The 25478-nt window shown below is 45.0% G+C and overlaps 1 protein-coding gene across 4 annotated transcripts in view; it reads left to right on the forward strand.

Moving 5' to 3' along the window:
* Positions 1-25478, forward strand: part of LOC138580132 (zinc finger protein 25-like) — a 340122-nt gene that overhangs the window by 30558 nt on the left and 284086 nt on the right. For 3 of the 4 annotated variants that reach the window (XM_069650436.1, XM_069650437.1, XM_069650438.1), the window contains exon 2: positions 4390-4516. In XM_069650436.1, coding sequence (XP_069506537.1) covers positions 4390-4516 — 127 coding nt within the window. Of the gene's footprint in view, positions 1-4060; positions 4165-4389; positions 4517-25478 lie in introns of those variants that run through there. The other variant, XM_069650439.1, reaches the window with a different exon arrangement.

The following is a 25478-nucleotide window of genomic DNA, read 5'->3' on the forward strand; positions in this document are numbered from 1 at the left end:
CTAAGCCCACAGCACCAAATGTTGCAGCATAATAGTCCAAACGTGGGTCAGGACACCCAACAGCTCAGAGCACCAGTCAATTCAGCACAGAGCTGCCACCAGCCCATACCCTGCTTTGTGGGCCAACACATGTGCCCAAAAACATACACTAGGGGCACAGGGTTGTACCCCCACCTATGGGTGCCATAAGGGTATCCCATGGGTCTGTTCACCAAAACCAAAAGAGTGAGCTGCACCGCCTGGAGTCCTGCATGAACTCCTGTGCGGAAAACACGTCAGAACACAAGATAAAAGGCAGTAGAGGACAAGGATACGGAGGCTCTGTCCCTCCGATCCATTTCCAGCATCACAGAGCTCCCCCCACCTGGGCAACCTGTAAATTAAAGATATATCACAAGGCCAGTCCATATATTGTTCTATAAATCTTATTTCCTTCTATAAGGTTTCTACCCCCCCAGCGGTGCGGATGATCGCGTCCGTGAATCAAAAGTCTTAGGCAAAGGAGCGTACGGCTCCGGTCATCGGCGGCACGGCGTCAAGCGGTCCCCTCTTCTGGGCAACCCGGCTTCGACGGGCCTCCAGCGGTTACGGCGATACCCTGAACCCTGGTCAACGGCAATGGACTTCGACGGCATTGATGTCCGGGTACTTTACTTCGTTCTCCTCAGCGGTCCCCCGTCTCCGGTCGCCAGCCTTTCACGGGTCTGACTTCCAGGGAGCTTCGGCAAAGGTTAGCGGTGCTCGGCTGGTCCCTCGGAGCATGGGAAGAGGGCACCTAACCAGGTCCTCTCTCGGATCAGTCCTTGATGAACTCGACAACAAGGTCTGGATCCAGTTCCCTCCAGCACAACGTCACACCACATCTCCAGCCACATAATCTCACTCCCCGGCCGCGAAAACGTTTGAAAAACACCACTGTCGCATCCACCTGACAGAGCTCCCAATGAGGCCCCAATTACTTCCAGTGTCCCCCCCGGACTCTTGTACAAAGTCTTTCCAGCCTGCAGCCAGAGATCGCACTGTGGCAACAAAGCTGTGCACCTGCTGCTACCGTGATTGTTCCTTGTATAGCCCCCAAACATCCATAGAATCAGCCGTTCCATGCTGCTTCCCTGCGGCCCTTCTGCAGCTCCATGACCAATCCACATCAATATTCCAAACGACCACAGATTCACAGCAGCCCTCTGCGTTCACGTCGCGTTCCAATGGAGCGTCGCGTTCCAGCACGGCACGCAGGGCTGATGGCCCTCCTCCCTGCAACGTCATCAGTCTTATTGCTGACACCAAGCAGACAACACAACCGGCAGTCACTGCACTCACTGCCTCGGCCATACCTGAATGCCGCTACACCGGGCCAACGAGCTCCAAACAGCACAATGCCGCAGGGTACCTCTGCAGGCTGTGCCGACCCGCTGCTGGGCCGACCAGCTCCTGATTACACAACACTTGCAGTGCCGCTCCAACTTCACAGCAGGAACCTCCGCTCCGAGCAGCACCAATGGACGCAAAAGACAATTGCACCGCACAGTTTCTGTGCCCCCTAGAGGACACCCTTGGGCCACCTCAGCCCTTGCTGAGCCTTATAAATGGGCCCCTTCGAGTCCTGCACCGCCTGGCAACTGGACTCTCAGGGTCCTTAACCTGGACCCTGACCTGGACCTCCACTGCACTGCACAGCCTGCAGCTTCTTACTGCTGGATGGATATCTCCCTGGAAGACAGCGCTTCTCACTCACTGCCCATTCCCAACAGCAAATCTCATCCTCGTCACCAGTGATGTAAACAAGCCTCCTTCATAGAACAGGAACCCCAGAAGGTAAGTAGTTTACATGTAGGTTTATTCTCTGTAGTTGTAAGGTAGAGAAAGCACTGGGACATCCATCCAGCCCAGCACATAAGGTCCAACTGACACCAGTAGAACCCAACACTCCAAACCCCCACCAACACTCCAACACTCCACATTCCATGTCAGTGACATCACCACTCATCATAACACACATAGCAATAATCAAGCCCCAGCACAGATTATGACACAGTTCCAGTTACTCTTCAAGTGTCAACTCAGCTTCTGAACAATTTCCAGTGGTGAGAGGTCCCCAGATATACTATTCTGTCTCTCATCCACACTGGTGGGTCACACTCAGCAGCCAATCATACAGAAGGGCATTCATGCAGTCAGCCATTCGGGCATACAGTGCATTCAGGCCATACTCCTCCCTCTCAGACACTCACAACAAGCAATGTGTATTGGGACACATACCCAGCCATTCAACACTACACACTGCATTCATACCAGTTTCGGGCAGAAACCACACATCCACAACAAGAAGTGCATATTGGTCACACACTCCATTCACCTAGGTCCCACCCACAGGGTGTACCCACAACATACAGTCACTGGGAAGGCTCCTAGTTTAGGTATCCATGGACCTCAGATCTCTAGTTTAGATATCCATGGACCCCCTTTTTGGACACATGACTGGTTGAATGCATAAAAAAGGTTTCATTGAACCAAGTTTGATATTCCAGCTGACCTTGAACTCCTTCTATATGATTTGATTGAAAAATAATGGTTGAACCTTTTTCTTGAAACTCCTAGCAGAATTGAAACTGGAGTAGAGTTGCTATTAAAACAGGCACCTCCCAGACACCACCGAGATGGTAACAGATTTAGGCTTGATATGTATATCATGTGACATTAATTGGCATGAGCTTGATTTATTTCACCGATAATGTTGTGTAATTGTGGGAATTGATGTAAATCCATGTTTGTCAATTTGATTTTTTTCATTTGTAAATACGTGCAGGAACTGTGCATGATAACTGTGTATAAAATGCCCTTTTTCACTGTTGTTTTTAGATGATACACAATATGTCGTATGCTTTGGTCTGAATGTTTACTATGTATGTATAGATAATTTGATATTAGAAGTTTTTACACCTCATTTATTAACAATAAAAAACAAATTTATCTTGTTTTTGAAATGCTCTAATTGAACTAAACATAGTTGTAACCTTTGACTTCAAGGGACAGAGAGAGATGTGTAAATATTGAACACATATTTAGGAGTTCCTTAATTTATTTGACAAGGACCCTGCGTTAGGATACCCCACTGGGTGGTAAATATACACTCCCACTGGGGGCTATCCACAATACTCTTGGATTCCTGTACCATAAAGACAACCTTGAAATAATATGAAGAGAGACTGAGCTTTTTAGCTCCTTGCCTGCCAGGACAAATCCCCTTTACGTATATGGCCTGGACTTCACAACAACACCATATATGGAACTTCCACACAACAGCCAGTCAGGGGGAAGGAACAGAGTCAGGGCTTCCCAGGACTTTGGGAAAACAAGGTAACGGACAATAGAAAGCAAGAGGCCAAAGGGGCCATCTTGTTTCCTATCAGGAATCGACTGATTCCAATGGCAGGGCCTGGATATCCCAAAATGGATGATACTCAGAGCACCTGTCATTTTCAGCTTGGAGCAGCCACCGCCCATACCCTACTCTGTGGGCCATACACAGGTGCCCAAAAACATACACTAGGGGCACAGGGTTGCACCCCCACCCATGGGTGCCATAAGGGTATCCCATGGGTCTGTACACCAAACCAAAAACAGGAAGAGCTGCACTGCCAGGAGTCCCATATGGACTCCTGGGCAGAAAACAATACAGAACACAAATGAAAAAGGACTACAGGACAAGGACAGGGAGGCCCTGTCCCTCCAATGAATTTCCAACATCACAAGATGCACATTGAAAGCTGATTTGATATAACAGGAGTACAAATGGATGAAATAAAAGATTACAATTCAGTTGATACACAGGTGCAAAGGTCAAAGGGAAGGATGAGGGATCGGAGGATGCTACTCGCAGATGGGTCTGTTGTTTCTTCATGGCAGTCTTGGAATCTAACATGCTCCTGTCCCAATATATTTAGAATGTTTTCCCTGTCTGGGATCTCGCTAACCATAATGTCACAGGCTACATCTGTGACTCACAATGGAGCAGTGACACGGAACAGTAGGTAGCATGGAGGCTGGTGCTATGGAGACCACCATATTTACTCTCAAAACAACACATTGTCAGTGCATGATTGGTTGACCTGATGATAGGAGGATTGTTCATTTGAGGGGACCATGCAAGAGGGATTTTCACTGGTGAGATATTAGTTACCTTCCATTCACAAATGTTCTTTCACAACTAACTTTAATTTTGATCTTAAACCATGCAAATACTAAACCCGTTCTTGTCAAGATCAAAATATGGCGCACACCAAGATATTGTTGATTGGCCCCCTACTAAACCTTTCACCGGGGCCTGTATACTTGTTCTAATGCTTACGTGGACTTGCTGAGTATATGACATGTGATCTCCTCTTGCAGGTGCCAGTGACCTTCCACGATGTTGCTGCATATTTCTCTGAGGAGGACTGGATGACACTGCACTTGTGGCAGAAGGAGCTTTACAAGAACGTGATGAAGGAAGTCCACCAGGCCTTGTTCTCCCTGGGTAACGTTTAATTCTCTCTTTTCCTTAGCAATGTAGACTTTTTGAGGTGTCATGTTCAGGTTGTTTCCAGTAGATTCTTTTTCTCCAACAACACTTATAACAGTCTTTCTTGGTTGAAGCGAACCAAATAAGGGTTTACTGCCCTTATTTGGTTTTAAAGCACAGCCTGTCCCCTAAATTTGAACTGTGTGGGTGGGGTTGGGGAGGGGGGTGAGGTCTGGCGGACATTAGACCAAGCAGAGACTGAAAGGGATCATTATACCTAAAATTGGAAGTGGTCTGATGATTAAGAATATATGTGATGTAAGGATATGATGGACGCCCAGGGTTAAGCTTAATGTAGAGGACAGACGTATGCTGAACGTTTACAGCCAGTTTTTGCGGTTGGATAATGGTGGAAGTTATAATAATCTAGACATCAGTGAATAGCAGTTACTAGCTCTAATATGAGCGCTGAGGGTAGCGCATACCAGTCTTGGGGCTTTGTGTTTGGGGTGGCTAATAGACCTAGTGCAAAGCTAAAATGAACACAATGGGTTGTAAAATAGATATCAGGGTAAACTGAATACAGCCTGGTGGCACTCACTAGTCCTAATGTAGTGGGAGGCTGAAGGCAGACATAAAACCTAATGTAGAGGGGCTTCCTGAATATGAACATTACATCTATGGGCTAGTGCGTGTTAGACCTAATGTAAAAGGTTCTTGATAGTGATGTTAGACCTAATGTAGACAGTGGTGGATGGCTGTAATATTGTGTAATGTAGATGATTGCTGGCGTGTGACATTGGTCCTAATGTGGGGGATGAATTACAAGCTGGATAGAGGTGTAGACTATATAGTTTCAGCACTAATGAGCCTCAGGTAACTTTGTGGGATCACATTTAGTATTTGGTCTGTGTGTAGTAGGTACTCATCAGATCCCAAAAGGACACAGGTTTTACACTCCACCTCTCAACCAACCCTTTGTGGGGTCACCCAGGGCACCACCCTCTCTCTTCTGTTTAACCTCTGTTTAAGTCCTCTTCTCCCTTACTTCAATCCTTCGGACTCACCTTCAGTGGCCACAGTTGTTCTGCATCTAGACCTGGAATCAATCATATTTCTCTGGCTTCAAGTGTGCCTCTCTAACTACCATTCCCTTGGTGCATCACCTTGAAAGCCCAGTGCAAGTACACTGGGCACTGCCGTGAATATAATTCCTAAGTTATTATAGTTCAAACTGGGTAGAGCTATTTGGGGGGAGCTTTTCATGGCCCCCTTAAATGGAAACATCATTTTAAAATGCAAGTACATAGGATGGGCAAACAAACTGGAGTGACGTTTCGCTTTTGCAATATGTACAAAAATCAACTATAGAATATATATGTTCAGAATATAACAAGCCAAAGTGGTGTTAGTAGCATTGGATGGGGCAGGCATCTGGGGCTCCATGAACCTATTCATAGATGAAGTAACGCCTTGAAGCTTCTCTGGATTGATTTTCTTCTGAAGGAATTAAAAAATATTTCACAAATTAGCTTGATAGAAGATTTAGCGAGAATGTATAGAGGTATTTATGGAAAAAACTAAATAACGGATATTGCCTCTTAGCTTGGTCAATATACGCACAGCTAGCGCAATAACAAGCAGCTTAATAGGATGCAAGAAAACACGTTTTGCCGAAACATTTGTAGGGTCCCAGTAACATATATTGATTAAATATTTATTTGCGGAAAGAGGAAAATTGAGCATTAGCAATAATATTTAAGCATGCTGGCCTACAGCCCTATTTGAAATGAACCCCATTTGTAAAATTTAGAAGACCTATCACATATAGTTGATTTTAATTATCTGGGATTGAATACAGTAATATATAGGCATTGTAAAAAATCAAAGTTGGCTATGTGCTATTTCTGTGAGGGGGAGCTGGAAACCTGTTGCATATCTAAGTTTTCTGTAAAACATATAGGAATAGAAGACAATTACCCCTAGCTCCTGATCCGAGATTACATTGTTTTAAAAAATGTTATCATATTGTTTTTTTGTTAATTTTATCACCCCGAACTGCTTCAGTCGTATGGGTTTTGTACTCGTATGCTTGGTGCTCCTTACCCAGGAGAAAGAAACTTGTAGAAAACCTTAATGACAAATGTATCTGAGTGACTATTGGTTTTGTTTGGAATATATAGCAGAAAGATACACATCTAAATGTTTGAAGATGATTTGTTGGGCAAGATGAAAAGGGAAGAGTTTTGGAACTTAACATGAATTGTTTGAAGCTATACATCATATCATGCACTTTGTCATTGCAAAATCCTGCATGAATGGACTAACCATCCTATGTTACCTGCCGCCCACTTTCAAATTGTCTATCAGTCCCCTCACTGCAATCCACAACATACCTGGTTATTGCTGGAACTGATTTTATCATCCATGAAACTGAACATCCCATTGATCCTGTAGGAGATTTCAATATCGACTTTAATGCAAGCATAGCAACCTTTGTTTACTCATCTGTTTGTCTTTACATCTACACAGCCCACCCACACGAAGGGGCATACTATAGACTGGGTTATAACATATAACCTCATGCTGCAAACACATGTTATATTACAGTGGATTGGTCTGACCATGCACTAGTATTATTTTATTTAGACCTGTATCACATGGCTCCTAGAAGAGGATAACACCACCATTATCAAATACGAGAAGTAGAGAAATCTAACTGCTGGCGGCCTTGAACCAGCACTTTTAGAGCTGCATACGGATATAAAATATAGTGATACTACAGTAGTACAAGCTGGCTTATCTCATATTATGTACAAATTTGCACCAATCTGCCTGAAGAAAGTCAAAACTAAGACACTAAACAACAAATGGTATACATCTAATGTATGCTTCTTAAAAAGGAGGTGTGTAAGTTATAACACAGATGGAGAAGAAACTCAAATCATGCCAGTCGCATCTCTCTTATATTGACCCACCAAGAATATAAATCTGGCATTATTGAAGCAAGCATTTATTTTTTCACACAGTAGAAGCCAATACTCATTTCCCTTAGTCGACAATATCTCGCTCCGCAGAACTGTATCACCTCAGCAAGAGCCCTTATTTTGTCCAAGTTAGACTATTGTAATATACTCTTAGGCACCATTAAGAAAAATTTAGCCAAAATACAATTAATGCAAAATAAAGCACTTGGCATAAAAAAGGGACACATTTCACAGACATGGAGAGAGGCTCACTGGCTACCCATATAAACAAGAATACTATACAAAATGCTCACCATCACACATAAATGCATCACCCATAACGCCCCTATCTACCTTAATCAATGCCTTGCGTGCAAAACCATAACCAGATGTCTAAGATCAAGCACTAGCACTCAATTATTCAAGCCTCGATTCAGTAACGCTAGGACAGGAGGTTCCAGCTTTCCCATAGCAGCCCCCAGAATTTGGAACTCACTCCCTCCAAGCATAAGCAATGAGCTCTCCCACACGGATTTCAAGAAATTGCTAAAAACATGGCTATTTAACTCATTTTAACCTATGCAACCTCAAACACCTTCATAAACTCCTGGATACCACTTTATTTTGTTATCAAATGTAAGCCCATACTTCCTGTATTCAAATATTTGTCCTGTTTATGATATGTCAATGCTCACTTTCGCACCTGACTTTTTCCTCCTATGTATCCAGAAAGCCTTGCTGTAACCTTGTAACCTATGCCGTGATACCCATGGGTTTGGGCGTATAATCAAATGCAAAAAATAAATTCAATCACACTCAGTAATCAGCTCACACTCTACTCTACATTAGACACCTCGGCGTGGCACAATTCAGTCCAGACATACTTTACATACAATATCATTAATATTAAAAATCGTGTTAGCACCCCTAGCAAAACCACTTTTCCCCCTGTTGAATATCAACAAGATGGATCAGTTCCTGAACTTCCATCCTCTTTGTTAATAGAGCAACTGAGAACTGTATCCGGCTTTAAGCTGGTATCCTTTGGTTAAATAAAAAGCTTTATTTGTAGTCTTAGACCCACTATTTGTGAGGAGATTACCTGCCTATCCAATGGTATTCAGAGGTGTGTGGCCTCTATCAGCCCCATCATCACAAAATGTGTGAATACCTCATTTTAGGAAGTAGTCTGAGAGGAGCTCAAGCAATCCTGGGGTACCCCTTTGCTAAAAAACCTAACCTCGGGCACAATGAATGTGCCAACTATTGCCCTATTCAAAATTTGTTCTTTTTGCTTAAGGTATTGGATAAGGTGGCTGCTATTCAATTGCAATCATTTTTAGAGGGTAAGTACTGGAAGATAGGCAATCAAGATTCCGTCGCAATAGAGGGACAAAGATGGTCCTTCTCTATATTGAGGATTCTCTTTTACACATTATGAATCAGGAATCCCCCAGCCTTCTGATGCTTTTGGATTTATCAGCCTCATTTAGACACACCACACCATCCTCCCTTGGCATTTCTGTGAAATTATTGAGCCCTCAGAAACACCACCATGCTGTTGTGGCAAGCCAGAAGAAGGACTCGGACCAAAGGACATAAGTTACATGCGACTTGATTTAAAGAAAAAGAAAACTCTTCACTGACCCTATCCTAAAAGGGAGTTCCCTTCCTAAAAACTAAGATACTGGTCGATAGTCCAAAATGAAGTAATCCTCTGACCAAGCCTATTAATTATTCTGGCACTACCACTTTGAAAAATGTAAAAGCAAAATAGGTGGAGTGCCCAGCACTCTGGGGGGTTTTCACCATGATCTCTCTCGAGTGTCCCAGGAATCCCTCCTGGGTCTTGATCCATAGTCATGAGTTAATATCATGAGTTAATATCAGGTTTGCTCAAAGAAAGTTCTCGGCAGTCTTTAAGGATTCCTCAAAAGTGCCAACAAAATGTCTCAAGTCCCTGAAAACGCAAAATGTCAACATTTCTTTGGGTGGAGGGATATTTCCTTGATCCCTATCTAACTTTTTGGTTAATTTTCTTCACTTTAGTTAACTGTTGTGTGCCTCCATGCACCCCTTGGAACTGTTCTTTACTTTGCTTATTGGGATCCTGTGGCTCAATTGGGTCTCTCTGTCCCAATGTCTCACTGGTTTGCTTAGTTCTCCTGAGTCCCTGCGACCCTTCTGGAGGTTCCTGTGCCCCTTGCTCCTTCTGTTTTTTTCTTGATTCTTGTGGGACCATGTAATCCTTCTGGAGGTGACTGTGACCCTTCCCTGGTTGTCAAAGTTCTCATGGGTCCCTGTGGCCCTTCTTGAAGTATCTGAGACCCCTCTATGGTTCTTGTAGTTCTTGTAACCCTTCTGGTGATTTGTATTGCTCGGGTTAGATTGGCTCCTGAAACCTTTCCACTTATTTCTTGCTCTCTCTCTCCTCTCAGGTCTCTGTGACCCATGGATGGAGTTAGGGCAGTCCTCCTCCAACTCTTGTTCGTTCCTCTCCTTACTCCGAGTGGGCAACCCGTGTACGTGCTGTGTTGCAGGGTTTGCTCCAGTGAGGGTCCATTTCCCCAGCGGTGGTGGTGTTCCCCATGGCTTTTTGCCCTTTATTACTGGAGACTAGTTGTGTTTGCATCCCGCTCGTCCTGGCATTTTCTCGCTGGTTGGCTCTCAGGTTGAAAGCGGACGACCCCGTCCTCCATTCCCAGATTTAGCTGCTGTTTGCAAGCTCTGGAAACATGCTGTACATGGCCGTGCCTCCAGGCACGGGCCAATCTGCACACCGATCTGCCTCTCAGGCCCTGCTCTCTGCACTGCTGAATGGACTGCGTCTCCCTATGGCGTCTGCTTTCTCCCACGCTATAGCTGGCTCCGCTGTGCTGTGTGGCGCGGCCACTTGTCGACGTTCGCAGGCCAGAGGGTTGCCTTGGTGTAGGGTTTTTCCTCCGCCATTCAAGGGTTATTGGCTCTTTATTCTCGTTCCGAGATGGAAAAGAGGCAGACTGCTCGCCACTGGCGGTCAAGCCTGTAAGAAGTTCAGCACTGCCTAGAGCCAAACACATAGAGGTAATGTCAGTGTTACCTTGAGTCCAACATATAGAGGTGATATCAGTCTATCTTACTCCCATGTAGTCAAAACACACTTTGGGTATAGGAAGTTCCTCGTGGGAATGGGAGTCCTTGTTCCCTGAAGGGGAGTCACACCCAGTGAGGTCCTGCTTTCCCAAGCCCCTAGTGTTTTGCTGAGCGGGTTCCTGAGAACTCTCTCACTAAATGAAACTTGAATTACCCAGCGCTTCCAATTAATACCAGTCAATGTTGGTTTCCTGAAGGATGGAAACGAAGGAGTTTCTTGTTCAGTCCTCACAGGAACTACCTAAATAACTAACTCACTAAATACCTAGCAAAGCCAAATTTAAACTGGCTAATTAGTTTCTTATTTGAAACAAAATGCTGTGCTCCCACCAAGTAATCAGCATAGCATGTCCCCCGTTACTCAGGGATTCCTGGAACCACAGGTTCAATGTTTTCTTCACCAAATCTTCATTTGAAACTTATATTTGGGCCTAAAATCAGGAGCTTGACTAAAGCAGAACTTCCCTGCGTGGAGTTGAACAATGAAAGGCAGTTTAGAATGTTAGTGAAGCCCGGAAGCCTTTCTCTCCACCAATCAGTGTGCAGGTCCATCACCTCCATGATGGCTTGGGGAATTCTCCTTCTGTTAAATGGTAGTTAAGTAACAAACTAAATATATATAAATATGTATTTCCTGCTCAATTAATCAATCTTGCTCCAACCTATTCAATCACTCATGCTCCAACCTATTCTCACAGACATACAGATCGGACAGTATCCCCTCTTCAAGCCCTGACCTCAGGGCCTGGCTTACTAGGATATTTTCTGTGAAATTTAGCTAACAACGTTTTGGCATGAACATCAGATCCTAATTCCCAAGTTTGCTCCTCTGGACCAAACTCTTCCCAATCAATGAGATATTGTAATTTTCCCCTGACCTTTCTTGAATCCAAAATTCTCCTCACTTCAAATTCTTCCGAATTAGTCTCCAAAATAATAGACTGAGGAGCAGGACTCAATCTTGTTCCCTTGACCACAGGTTTCAAGACCCTGACGTGAAAAACAGGATGTACCTTCAAGTTAAGAGGCAACTTTAATTTAACTGAAACTGGTCCAATCGCCACCTCAATCTGAAAGGGTCCTATAAACTTGGGGCAACATTTGTTTCTCCCTTTCAGTCTAAGATTCCTAGTAGAGAGCCAAACCAAATCTCCCTTCACATAACTAGGACTCACCCTCCTCTTCCTGTTAGCAAATGTTTTATAAGCGATCTTACTCTTTTGTAACATTTCTATATCCTTGGACCATCCTCTTTTAAAAGATTCCAATCTTTCTCCTACTGCTAGATTAGTGCCTTTGTTATCTTCTACTTTCCCAAGGAATTATGGATGAAGACCTCTTCCACAAAGAAAAGGAGTCATAGAGGTAGAATCTTTCTTGGAGTTGTTATATGCAAATTCTGCTGTCCACAATAACCTGACCCACTCTGACTCTTCACTCAGAAAACATCGCAAATACTTTTCCAATTCTTGATTTATTCTTTTTACCTGCCCATTAGCTTCAGGATGATAACCTGAAGTCAATTTTACCTCCATTCCTAGACTCTTCCAGAATTTAGAAATACATTGTGCCCACATGCCCGATATGACTTGACTTGGCAGTCCATGTAAACGTACAATTTATTGAATAAACCTTTCAGCCCAATTAGAATCTGTAGCCTCCTCCTTCATAGGTATAAAATGACTCTCCCTGGAGAAACAATCTACCACAACAAGTATTGTTGAACAACCCTGATCCCTTAGTAAATCTACTATAAAGTCTAATGAAATTGTATGCCATGGCCGAGAAAGGAATTGGTAAAGGCGCCAGAAGACCAGCAGGCTTCCCAACAGCATTCTTGGTTTTTGCACAAATCCCACATGTCGTTACATAGTCCAATGTATCTTTTTTCATATTCTCCCACCAAAAATGTCTTTGAATCAATTCAAATGTTTTCCTATATCCAGGATGGCCTGCCAAAACTGAATCATGACATTTTTTGAAAATCTTCTTTTGAAGATCTGCATTTGGAAGGAACAATTTCGAACCAACATACGTTAATCCATTTGAAACTGATCGACAAGGGTCAAGCCGTGCTCAATTCTCTATTTGATGTAAAGTTAAACTTTGTTTAATTTGCTCATGAAAGTTCCATCTTCAAAAGAATTGGTATTACTGGTTCAGGATCTATCTCTTGCTCCCTCTCGCTTCCTGAAAACTGCTTTGAAAGCGCATCAGCGTTCCCGTTCAATTTTCCTGGTCCATAGGTCACCACAAAATCAAGTCTGCAAAAAATAAAGACCATCACAATTGTCTGGGAGATAAAGCTTTGGCTGATTGAAGAAAAAGTAAATTCCGATGATCAGTAAGCACAGTAGTGACGGCATGTTGTGCACCCATCAAGTGATGTTGCCACTCTGCAAATGCTGCCTTGATTGCTAACTTCCTTGAAAAATAAGCTACTGGATGTAACTGCCCTGTCTCTACATGTCTTTGAGCCAAAATCGCTCCCATAGCCAAATTAGAAGCATCAGCTTCCACAAAAAATGGTTGAGCTAGATTAGAGTGTAACAGAAGTGGTCCAGAGGTAAATCTTTCTTTCAATGATTTCAAAGCTTCTTCTGCTTCCTGATTACAAAGAAACTTGACTCCCTTCTTGAGGAGTTTAGTGATTGGAGGAATAATCAAAGAAAAGTCTTTGATAAACCTTATGTAGAAATTTGCAAATCCAAGGACACTTTGAATCTCTTTAGCTCTTTTAGGGGATGGCCAATCTTTTACAGCTTGAACCTTCTTACAATCCATTTCCAACCTTCGGGGAGAAATCACAAATCCTGGAAATGCAACTACTTCTGTATGGAATTGACCTTTTTCCAATCTAGCAAAAAGATTATTATCTTGCAATTTCTTTAAAACTTGTCTGACATGGTGGTGATGTTGTTCTGGATCATGAAGAAAAATCAATATATCGTAAATATAAACAACAACAAAAATATCTAAAAATTCTCTGAGTACATCATTTATAAAAAAATTGGAAAGCGGCTGGGGCATTGCATGATCCAAATGGCATTACCTGGTACTCAATCCAAATCTGATTTTGAACGCTGTTTTCCATTCATCCTCCTCCCTAACCCTGACCAAATGGTAAGCCCCCTTTAGATCTAATTTGGTGAAAATAGACGATCCTTGGATTTAGTCCAACATCTCAGGAATCATGGGTAAAGGATAACGATTCTTCACTGTGATCTTATTCAAGGAATGATAATCAATGCATGCCCTCAATTTTCCTTCCTTCTTTGGGCCAACAGAGTGGTGAGGCTGCTGGGGACTGGGAATGCCTGGTAAATCCTTTCTTCAGATTTTCCACAATATACTCCTTCAGGTACTAATTTTCCTTCTCCGTCAAGGCATACACTCTGCTACTAGGTAAAACCGCTCTATCCTCTAGATCGATCTTACAGTCATAAGATCTATGCAGGGGCAACTCTCCCGCTTCCACTTCATCAAAGACATTGACAAACTCTCTAGAACACTCAGGTAATGTTCCCATAACTGCTCCTATAGAATGTCTTTCTACACAACCACTGGTCAAGGCTACTATACTTTCTTCATTAGCACTTACCACTTGGTTCTCCTTAATAAAATCAATACAGTGCTCCTTACAGAATTCAGAATGAAAACGTACAATTCTCCTTCCCCAATCAATTGCAGGATTATGATAAGTTAGCCATGGCATTCCCAAAATGATTTGCAGTTGAGGGGCATCGTTAAATGCAAAAACAATAATCTCTCCATGGTTTCCTACTACAGACATAAACTAAGGGACTGTTTTGTGAGTAATAGGACCAGAGGTCAAAAGAGAACCATCAACTGCTCTCACTTGTTCCACAACCTGTTTCTTGACGAAAGGAATTCCCAATGACTTTGCTAATCCCCAATCAATAAAGTTCCCTTAGCTCCTGAGTCAATCATTGCAGGTCCAGACCCCTTTAATTCCCCATTCAAGTTCAAGGATACATTGATCGTAATATGCGGAACCGCTGGTTGAAGAGTATTAGCCAGCTGCTGGAAACGATTGTTGCCTGTTTGACCTTTCTTGGGGGTATAAGGACAATTCCCTAGGAAATGGCCACTTCTCCCACAGTATAAACACAAATTATTAGACTTTCACCTATCTTTTTCTTCTTTAGATAATGGTCCTCGTCCTCTGCACTCATGCTCTGTATACCTACTCACTCCCTCCATTCTAGAATTGTCAAAACATTGAAAATTCCTAACTTCTCTTCCTTTCCTGCATTCATTCCTTCTTTCTCCCAGCCGATAATCTATCTGCAGAAGCAAATTTGTTAATGTGTCACAGGAAGTGGGACGATCTACTACTTTGGTAAATGCATCTTTCAGCTCAGCTCTTAACCCTCTATAAAACAATGAGGCTCTTTTTTCCACCGGCCACCCAGTCTCTAGAATTAGAGATCTGAACTGTCTAACGTAACTTACTAAACCCTTATTTCCTTGTTTAAGTTCTAACAACTCCCCATCAATTTCTTGGGAAATCAACCTTCTTCCAAACATTTTTCTAAATTCCTCTTTGAAGTGGGCAAAATGTTTTAAAATTGGATTCTCCTGTGACACTAACAAAACTGACCAAGCAGCTGCTTCACCTGTTAAATAAGACAGTACAAAAGCTACTTTAGCTAGTTCGGCTTGAAAACTCTCTGGTCTGCATAGAAAGTGTAATTCGCTTTGGGTTAAAAATATTTGAAACTTCTCAGACTCACCACTAAAACGCTTGCGGGGGGGGGGCAATGTGATGGGAGTTACATTCCAACCCGGCCCTCCTGTAGCTCCTCTCTTGGTCTCCAAATCCTCTCTAGCTAACACTGGAGGCTGTACCTCACTTCCAACATCTCCAATTTCAAGAGTTTGCTGTAACCCCAACGGCCCAGCTAATACTGAGGGTTGCGCCTCTGTCCCAATGTCTGCAGCCTCAAGAGACTGCTGTAACCCCAGAGATTCTTGAATCTGTGATATCTTTTCCTCCAACTCTTCCGCCCTTTTATTTAATTTTGAATTCTCTTGATGAGCAATTCTTAATTCCTCTCTCAATTCCTGAATCACTTCTCCTAAATTTTCCATCTTGACATCTGATAGATTCAACAGCTCAGGCGGACTTAAGATGGCCTTCCATCTGTCTGGTCCTGGTTATCCTGTCTGCGGAAGCTGCTGTACCCCACAGATCCCTGAAAACCGTTTGATCTACAACTGCGTACTAAACCAGAAAAATAAGCACTCCCAAGGGAAAGGGGAAGTGGATAAAATAAAAAAACAGACTCCTCTTCTGGATGGCTGCGAATCTGCAGAGGGGAAGAATAGGATTAATCAGATAACATACTACTCCCTTCCCCACATGACTCACTCAAATCCTTAACCCAGATAGAGACAAAATACCTGTTAAGCCTCCATTACTAACTAGGAGGATGCAATTTAGCAATTAAAACAATATGATGCTTTTTTTCTTATTGAATTGTTAATCCTTTGTAACTTGACTTGAATTCTTTTACATAAACATTAAGTTCCCAGTTACTGGAGACAGCAGCATTTCTCCTTTAGTATCATAAGGCTAATCTTCACCTAATTGATCTGGTCATAGATGTGAAAGCACTAATTGAAGTGTCTTAGATTAATAAAAGTGATCTTTAGTTCAGGAACTGGCACCACATCAGAATGTAATGGCTCTCACTTCACTTGTAATGACTTTCACTTCACTTTTAAATACTGCATCAAAGTTCTTTCATGTTGTTTCTTCTATTGATGCTTATTGCATTGACATTGTCTCACTATGCATGCACGCTAGCATATTATGCTGAACAATATACTCAAACAAAAGAAATCTGCCGTTTATACATTACCCGCTCTAGCGGACGTTGCTCCTCTGATGGCTTTCACTGCGCATACTTGTTTCAGCTCAACAAAGAAATGAGACGCTGAACATTCGCAGCTATGCAGACTCGTTTCAGCTCAACAAAGAAACGAGAAGCTGAACATTTGCAGCTGTGCAGACTTGTTGAAACAAAAGGAAATGTTCCCTTCTCCGTTCGCCTGCCCAAGTGCAAGCACTGCTCCAAAGAGCAGGAAACAAATATGGATCGCTCGCAGTGGTGCGAGCAACATTAACATTTAAAAGAAATGTGTCGGGAGACCACCAGGGGGCGCAGGTGAAATGGCCGCCTGAGCAAGGAGCTCTGTCGGGACCGACCGCAAGTAGCGGAAAAACTTTGCTTGCCCAGCCCGCAAGTGTCCCAAGTTTCACGGGAGTGTGGACGGGTTCGGGGGACCCAGCTGGTGCTTTATCGGTGAAAATATGTGGGAGAAAGGGGTCGAAGACTGTCCGGAAGATTTTGCCCCTCCCCCACCGGAATTGTGTTGGCGGGCCTGCAGCGAGGTCAGGAGCTAGGGGAGGCGGCAGCTTCAGCGGTGGGGCCTGAAGGTCTCTGATGGTGGTTGTGGCTCCCGGCGGCGAGCTGGTGTTTTTGGCGGACCCTCGCTAGGAGCTCCTGGGAGATCGTGGGGTCAGAGAAGAAGACCTGGTGAGGCCAGAGTGAGGGAGCGGAGAGAGAACAACTTCTCCCGGCTCGGAATGGCAGCAGACGCGAGCGGTGGGGAGACTCGGCCGGAGCGTACCGGAGCAGAAGCCGAGGAACGTGGCCTCGGCTTCTGCTCCGGCATTTAAGGACTACAGACGGCAGTAGCAGGGGTGCCTTGGGCTCGCACCAACACCGGAGGGAGGTAAGGAGTGGGGATGCGGGCTGGGAGCGCGCCTCCTCCTTGCGCCGCCAACTCCAATTCCTGGAGGGAGTGTCGGGAGCCCTCGGGGGATCCAGTGAGGAGGAGGGGTGGTTGAGAGCGGCGGCCGGGTCCCCTCTTGTCCTGACTCCCCATGCATCCACAGAGAGACAGAAGGGGCCTGGTGTGACTGGGCCAGCCCCAGGCATGGACAGCTTGGGGCCCAGGTGGAGGTTGGGAGTGCCTCTTCTCCCACAGAGCAATTGCAAATCAGATGGGAGGTGATCACAGCGCCTCCCTCCCGCTATTGAGTGTGCACGGGACGATTCGAAGACTGACTGATACAAGAAACTCAAGGGAGGAGCGGTGGGGCGGCTGGGTCACCCCCCCACCAATGCACACTCTTTGGCTCCAGCTGGGGCGGCGAAGTGGAGCTGGGGCAAGGGTGAATGCTGGGCCCAGATAACGTGGCCCCAATGGACTGAGGGGTGGGGGGCAAGACACAGCAGGAAGTCAGCTAAGGAGATACCGGCATGTCTTGAGGTCTGTGCCCCTCACCATTAGTCAATTCTGGTGGACAAGGAACTCCCCCCCGTCACTCCTGGCGGGTCAGTGATTTGGCCAAGGGTTGGGACTCTGTAGAGCTCTGCACATCTGCTTGGAGGCAGTAAGTGACACGTGCCGAGACACCCCGAAGGGCACTAGGCGCGGGGGAGGGAGTATGGACCCAGGGACCGCGCAGAGGCTACAAGGATATCAACGGTTGCAACCAAGCATGTCAGCTTCGCACCCCCAAGATACACCTTTGGTCCCCGGAGGAGACCAGGAGATCTCGACCAGGGCAGATATTTGCCTCCTATTGGATGAGATCCGTGCATTTCGTACGAGCATGACTACCACGGTATCGGCATTCTAGGAGAAAGTCCACAGGATTGAGTCAGTTGACCTAGTAGAAACGAGGACAGAGGGCCGTCTGCAAGATCTGGAGCAGAGAAATTTAGACTTAGAGGTCAAACTGGATGACTTGGAGAACAGAGAAAGGAGAGCGAACATTCGGATATACGGTAAGAAGGAACTCCCATACGAATCTCCTGTTACTCTGGAGAGTAGAGTCAAAGCCTTGATAAGCACCCTGCTGCCACAGCCGATGTACCCTGAGCTGGTATTTGAAAGAGTGCATCGGGCAGGAGGTCCCCTGGGAGGACCCCGATCGGTACTGGCTAAGTGTCATTACTTCAAACATAAGATGGAAATAGTTTGGCTGGCAGGGAGCGAGATTCCATTGACTTTGAAGGTTCAAAGGTTCGTATCTATCAGGACCTCTCCGCAGAGACCTTGGCAAAAAGAAGGGCGTGCAGACTGCTAACTGCTTGGCTCAGGGAAGGAAACATTTGTTGCAGATAGCGCCACCCCTTCGCTCTCACCTTCACTCGTGACAAGGTTGAACATCGAGTGGTCACGGCGGAAGAGGCCTCGAGTGTGGTGCGAGGCTTACAGGCAGGAGGAGAGAGCGCCGAGGGAGGAGAAGATATACCATCATCGTCAGAGCCTAGCAAGAAGCCTTTGGGTCCGTGGCTCCACAAAAACCGTGCAAAAAAAGGGAGGAAATTTGCAAAATTGGATACTCCGAGATAACCACTGTTAGTTTAACCTGTTCTAGGAAATTGAGGCTTCCTGGGGGAGATCGGTAATTTATACTGAGAGGACTCAGATTGGGTCTTTACTTGTTTGAAGCTTGATGGGAGTCCTTCCTGACTGGCCCCTATGGTTTTCCTCAATTCAGCTCGCTGTTGGGAAAGCAAGCCGGGCTGGCACAAAAAGAGGCTGTCTCCGAGCAACCTGCCAAATTTAATGAATTTTCTTTAGTTGTGCACTAGGTTCCAGGGCTCCACCTGTTGAGTGGCCCTATGTTTATACATAGGGCGTCTCCCATGTTTGGAAATGTTTTCGACTGTTTCTGTATTCTCTTCTCGACTCTATTTTGTTCCTGTCCTTTGTTCTTCGGGGGGAGGGGGAAGGGAAAGGTTGCACAAAACTTTCTCTTACCTATGTGCTGGCCTTCTTACTTCTTTTTCTCTTTCGGGAGTGGGGAGGGTGGGCACCCTGGGGTTTTGCAAAGGCTTGTGACATATGTGCAAAGTGAGCAGGAGACACACTTATTAGGACAACCTGGGTCCTTTTTGGGTTATCGGCTAAGGAAGAAAAGATTGCTTTGTCCTAGGGATGGGGGGTAGACCTGTTAGAATTGGATCCCTGAATGTCAAAGGCTTAAATTCACTGCAGAAGAGATCCATGTTATTTCAAACCTTCAAGCAGGCGAACCTAGACATCCCTTTTGTCCAGGAAACAAAATTCAAAAAGGGCAAGGAATTTGACTTGCGAGGCAGAATTTTAGGGGGTGCAATCTGGGCTTCAGGGTCGGAAAAGAAGGGAGGTGTGGGCATCCTGTATCGCTCCTCATTAGGTCTCCAAATATCACACATAGAGACCCTGCAGGGAGATTGTTGGTGTTACAGGGTTCGATTGGTCCGATGTCGATTGAGTTGTGTTCAGTATACGCCCCCAACACCCATCAGTTGTCATTTACACAAGAGCTATTTGCAACGCTGGAAGGTCAGCTAACTGGGCCAATGATTTGTGGAGGGGATTTTAATCAAATCGTGAACCCGGTGTGTGACTGGAAATCGTACAGGGTGGGAGCGGTCCCTCCTCCAGTCAATGATGCCTTCCAAAACCTAATAGATACCTGGAAGTCCATGCACCCACATAGTAAGGCTTACACGTTCTACTCTCCCCCGCACCAAACTCATTCTAGGATAGATTACATCTTTTTGGAAAGCAGATTGGAGCATCTGATAAGAGGGACCTCGAATGAAGTAGTGGGTTGGTCAGACCATGATATGGTAACCTTAGATCTTGACCTGGGCCGAAGCATACCAACTGATAGACGATGGGTATGCAATGACACTATTTAAGGACCCCCCTCTTTAAAGAATCGCTAGACACTGAGATCAGGGACTTTTTTGAGAGAAACTAGGTGGGTGAGGTCCCTCGCCGGACAGTGTGGGAGGCTGCGAAGGCGACAATAAGGGGCCTCATTATCTCGCAGGGATCCTCGGTAAAGAGGCTGAAAGAGAAACAAGTAAAGAGAGCTATAGAGGCTAAAGAACTAGTGTTGGTGGGAAAGGGGGGAGGGGCGGTAGAATCTAGGGCAGAGATTCAAAAACTGAGGTCAAAGCTTAAGGAAATATGGAAGGAGAAGGTGCTATCCCACTTGAGATTTGTCAAACAAAAATTTCTGGAAAAGGGAGATAAAACCCATACGTTGTTGGCAGCCAAGCTCAGGAACGAGAGGGCAGATAGGGCAGTCCCCAAGATAAAATCGGCGGCCAATGAGCTTTTGGTCAACCCAGTAGATAAAACAGCTTGCTTTGCTCAGTATTATGAGCAGTTATACACTGCAGATGCGCGTCCCCCGCGGAGAGTCCAGACCCATACTTGACTAAAATATCCTTCCCAGCACTGTCGGAGGCAGACAGGGATCAATTGAATAGCTCAATCAGCGCAGAAGAAGTGAAGTCAGCAATATCCAAGCTTAGAGCGGGCCCTGCCCCAAGCGTTAAGGCGAAATGGGATGCAGAACTAGGGTTGGAAGATGACCAACAGATGTGGGACGCCATATACAGGGCAGTGTGTAAATCCTCAATTGCGGTGCAATATAAGATGCACAAATGCAGGATCTTGATGCAATGGCACCTAACTCCCCTGCGCCTCTCCAAGATGTACAAAGATCTCCCTCCCCGGTGCTGGAACGGGTGTCAACAGATGGGGTCATATTGGCATCAGTGGTGGGGATGCCCTCGCATACAGCTGTTCTGGAAAGAGATTCTGGGGTGGATACGTCAGGTGGAGGGTATCCATAGAGTTTTACACCCGTTGCTGGTCCTCTTCGGGGTGGAGCGAACAGGGGAGGAATACGCCCTTCTCCCGCATTTACCCATGAATCTACTTCTGGCAGCCCGGATTTGTGTCACGATAGAATGAAAGTCCCCTATCCCCCCCAACACAATCGGCTTGGTTATGTAAAGCAAAGGAAATATATGAAATGGAAAGTTTGACAGCCCAGTTGATGGAAACGCATACGCATATCGATCAACAGTGGCTCCCTTTCTTACAATATTATAAAGAGAAACAGACAGGCTAGGTAGGCACTTATAACCGGGATACACAAGCAAGGACAGAGCGCTCTCTCTCCCATACAATCGACAAGTAGCTTCCTGAACTTTGCCCTGCCTGGTTTGCCTCCACCTGGACTATAAGGGATCCCCACACCTGGACTTTAGGTCTTCAACTGCTTGCAGTAAAGGGTAAAGAATTCTGGTCATCCACAGTTTCAGTTTCTCCTTAGCGATAGCAACCCCAGGGGGAAAGGAGGGTGGGGGTGTTGTGGAGGGGCTTTGTTGAGACACTCTTACTGTGTAACCTCTGTCGCTATCCGTCTTTCTTACATCTTCTTTCCTTTCTTCGAACGCCACGATCTAGAATGCTAAAATTTTACACTTGTGATCTTAATGTTAGTTTAGCCGACGCCATAATGTTAGAGGTTGTTGTACCTGATGATCACAACAAATACATATTTCAAATGGGGATATGAGAAGGAAGAAGGAAGGGGGGAGGGAGGGCGAGAGGTGTTTTAGTGACCTCTTCTTTGTTAGTGGGGGGGTGCGGGTGAGGGCGAAAACCAGAAAATCTAAATCGTGAATGTCTGTTTGGAATATCGAGTATGTTGTTAAATTGCAAATTTACCAATAAAAATATATTTGAAAAAAAGAAAAAGAAATGTCAAACACTGTTAAACGCAGAAAGGTGAGCACAGATTTTAACACTAGTTGCGCGAGCAATGACTGGACCCAAACAAAATGCTACTCCCGATCAGGCAACACAGGAGGGCAGCGTCTCGGATTTCTCTGTTACAGAAATACAATTCAAAGCAATTACTGTTGCCAAATAAACAGTCTTTAAACTTTGGATGAATCAACGCTTCCGTAGTAAAGGAAGAACTCTCTCAGGAAATGAAACTTGAATTACACAGCGCTTCCAATTAATTCCATTCAATGTTGATTTCCTGAAGGACAGAAACTAAGAGTTTATTTTTCAGTCATCACAGGCACTACCTAAATAACTAACTCACTAAATACATAGTAAAGCCAAATTTAAACTGGCTAATTAGTTTCTCATTTGAAACAAAACGCTGCGCACCCACCAAGTAATCAGCATAGCATGTCCCCCGTTGCTCAGGGATTCCTGGAACCACAGGTTCAATGTTTCCTTCACCAAATATTCATATGAAACTTATATTTGGGCCTAAAATCAGGAGCTTGACTAAAGCAGAACCTTCCTGCTTGGAGTTGAACAATGAAAGGCAGTTTAGAATATTAGTGAAGCCCTGAAGCCTTTCTCTCCGCCAATCAGTGTGCAGGTCCATCACCTCTATGATGGCTTCGGGAATTCTCCTTCTGTAAAATGGTAGTTAATTAACAACAAACTAAATATATTTAAATATGTATTTCCTGTTCAATTAATCAATCGTGCTCTGACCTATTCAATAAATCATGCTCCAAACTATTCAACCAATCATGCTCCAACCTGTTCTCACAGACATACAGACCTGACAGAACTCCCACCCACTCATACAAAATGGAGGATCCTCTCTACCTAGTGGCATTTGCTAAATGCTGAGAGGAGAATCCCTTCATGCAGATAAATGCTTGTTTAATACCGCAGACCAAGTGGAAATCCCTCCACAGTTTTCTTTCTTAACATATACACTTCCTGTTGTGATGTACTTGATGCACAGATGTGAGCTGGCATGCAAAATTGCTAGAGTGCTTGGAATGTTTGGCTATGAGTTCAGCTCCATTGTTCCAACCATGTCAGTTGAGCCTGCGTGATGGGACCCAGTGGTTTCTCTATGCTTAACAGCTTATGTAACTTACAATAAAGTATGTCTAAATAAGCCCAAGAAGTCTGAAGATGGTGCTATTTGACACTTCCTTTATTCATAGTGTCCCTATTAGGGATGTACTCTTTTATGAGCCTCTTTCCTTCACTGCAGGGTTTAATCTCTCTCCAACTCTGAGGTATCTAGGGTTCCTGTGAGAAATCTGAGGTGTGCCCAGGCTTTTCCCGGGGATCCCTGACTCAGGTAGCCAGGACATAGCCATTGCTGTTGGCTCCAGTTCCTGGGGGTGGACTAGTGGGGGAGGATCACCTGGGTAGAGGAGGCCGGGGTTATGCTCTGGGGAATACCCAAGGTGAGATGCTGTACCATCACGGGGAGAATGGTGAGGGGAACGAAGACCCTTAAGCTTTTATAATCTATTCCCACTCATCATCCCTTCCACCCATTGAATCTCCCTTACCCAAAGGTAATGCCAACAGCCCATTCACAACTGGTAAACTTGCTAAGAACCACAACTCCCAGAATCCCTATTTTTCTGGTTCCTATCTGAATACTCTCGGTCACTCTTCTCCTCGTCCCTTTAATAATTATTTTCCGAACTCCCGGTACCTTACCATTCCCACAATTCCCCCTGTTTTTTTTTATTCTAAGAATCCTCATCATTCCCGTTCATTTCATAACCCCTGCAAATCCTACCTTTCCCAGTTGCCTAATCACCTTCTTTTTTATGACACCTTTTCCCCATCCTACCCCGTAGGACACTCAGAAACTCTAACCCCCCTCTTTTTCCAATACACACACTTTTTTCACTGTGATAAAAAATTGACTAATGTTAAAACTGTATGCCTGTATAACCCAAGGGTCAGGTCATTAACCCGTATCACACACACTTGATGGCCCTTTCCTTTCCACACAGGGATAAAATATGGAGCAAGAGAGCACAGGACGAGCAAGGCAGATCGCACAAAGTGAGAGCTAACTCAGCACAGCTGTTCAAGAGGAGGCGAAAGACAGTGAATACCGAGAGGGTGACAAGGAGAGAAGTAACCTTTCCCTTTCCAATCGAGGCACGTGAAACCTCCACAGTCAGAACATAAGACCGCGAACAAAGGCCAAAGTGTGTTGCAGCAGATGTCAATGGTACACGAGATCCTCCTCCGGTGATTACCAAGCCCGGGATTGACGCTTGCCTCAGTGGTGCCAACCTTGACTCCAAAGCCAGACGGTTCAACACAGCCGTTGAGTCGAGGGGAGTGTCGATAAGAAACCGAACTGCATTGAACAAAATGTAGCAAGGGCTAATTTGAACATTGAAAGACATAAAGAAACTGTTAAGAGAAGAGGGGGAAAACCAGCAACAGAGGAGTACGGTACCACGTGTGTGCTCAAGCAGGATATTTTGGGCGATTAACTAACGGTAAAGATTACAGTAACCAGAAGGCCTTGGAAGAGGTGAAGACAGGTCAAAGTGGTCATACAGGGGTCTTGTTGAATCCTCTGTACCGTCGAAAGTCTTTGACCGGCAGATGAGTGAGAAAGCTAAGGGAAGTGAATCCTGCATGGTGAACAATAGTACATGAACTGTATTTTGTAAAGGTTAGCAAGAGTCAGCCCTGCAGAGGGATGCCAATGGGAAGGGGTGAAGTCTAAAGTCCTGTGATGAATTGTCTGTAACAATCAGCGAAAGTGAACCCGGCAGAGGGAAGCTGACAACCAAAGGTCGGTGAGAGTGAAGTTGGGGCAAAATGACCATGCTCCCGAACCATGAGAGAGTAAGGGGAGCCCAGCATATAAGGTCTCTACTAATCTTAGCCATGATCGGAGGGAAATTAAAGTGAAAGTGTTGTGATAAATCTCTGGGGATAATGATGCCCAAGTACAAAGTAGCTTCCCGTTCTATTCTCATACCCTGTATCTCGGTTCTCCCTCCGATTTCATAATCCCTAGTACCTAGTGGCATTATACATGATTTGGATGCGTTCACCTTAAGCCCCGAAAAGGAGCCAAAAAGGCCAATGAGGTCAAATAACCGAGGAAGGGGATACCTGAAGGTTAGTCAGGTAGGCTAAAATGTCATCCGCACACAGAGAGAGTTTGAAGTCACAGTCGCAACACCGGACCCCAGTAATCTCATGATCCGCTCTGACTGCAATGG

The sequence above is a fragment of the Ambystoma mexicanum genome, chromosome 3p (assembly GCF_040938575.1).
Source record: "Ambystoma mexicanum isolate Mex_15411 chromosome 3p, UKY_AmexF1_1, whole genome shotgun sequence".
Taxonomy (NCBI): Eukaryota; Metazoa; Chordata; class Amphibia; order Caudata; family Ambystomatidae; genus Ambystoma; species Ambystoma mexicanum.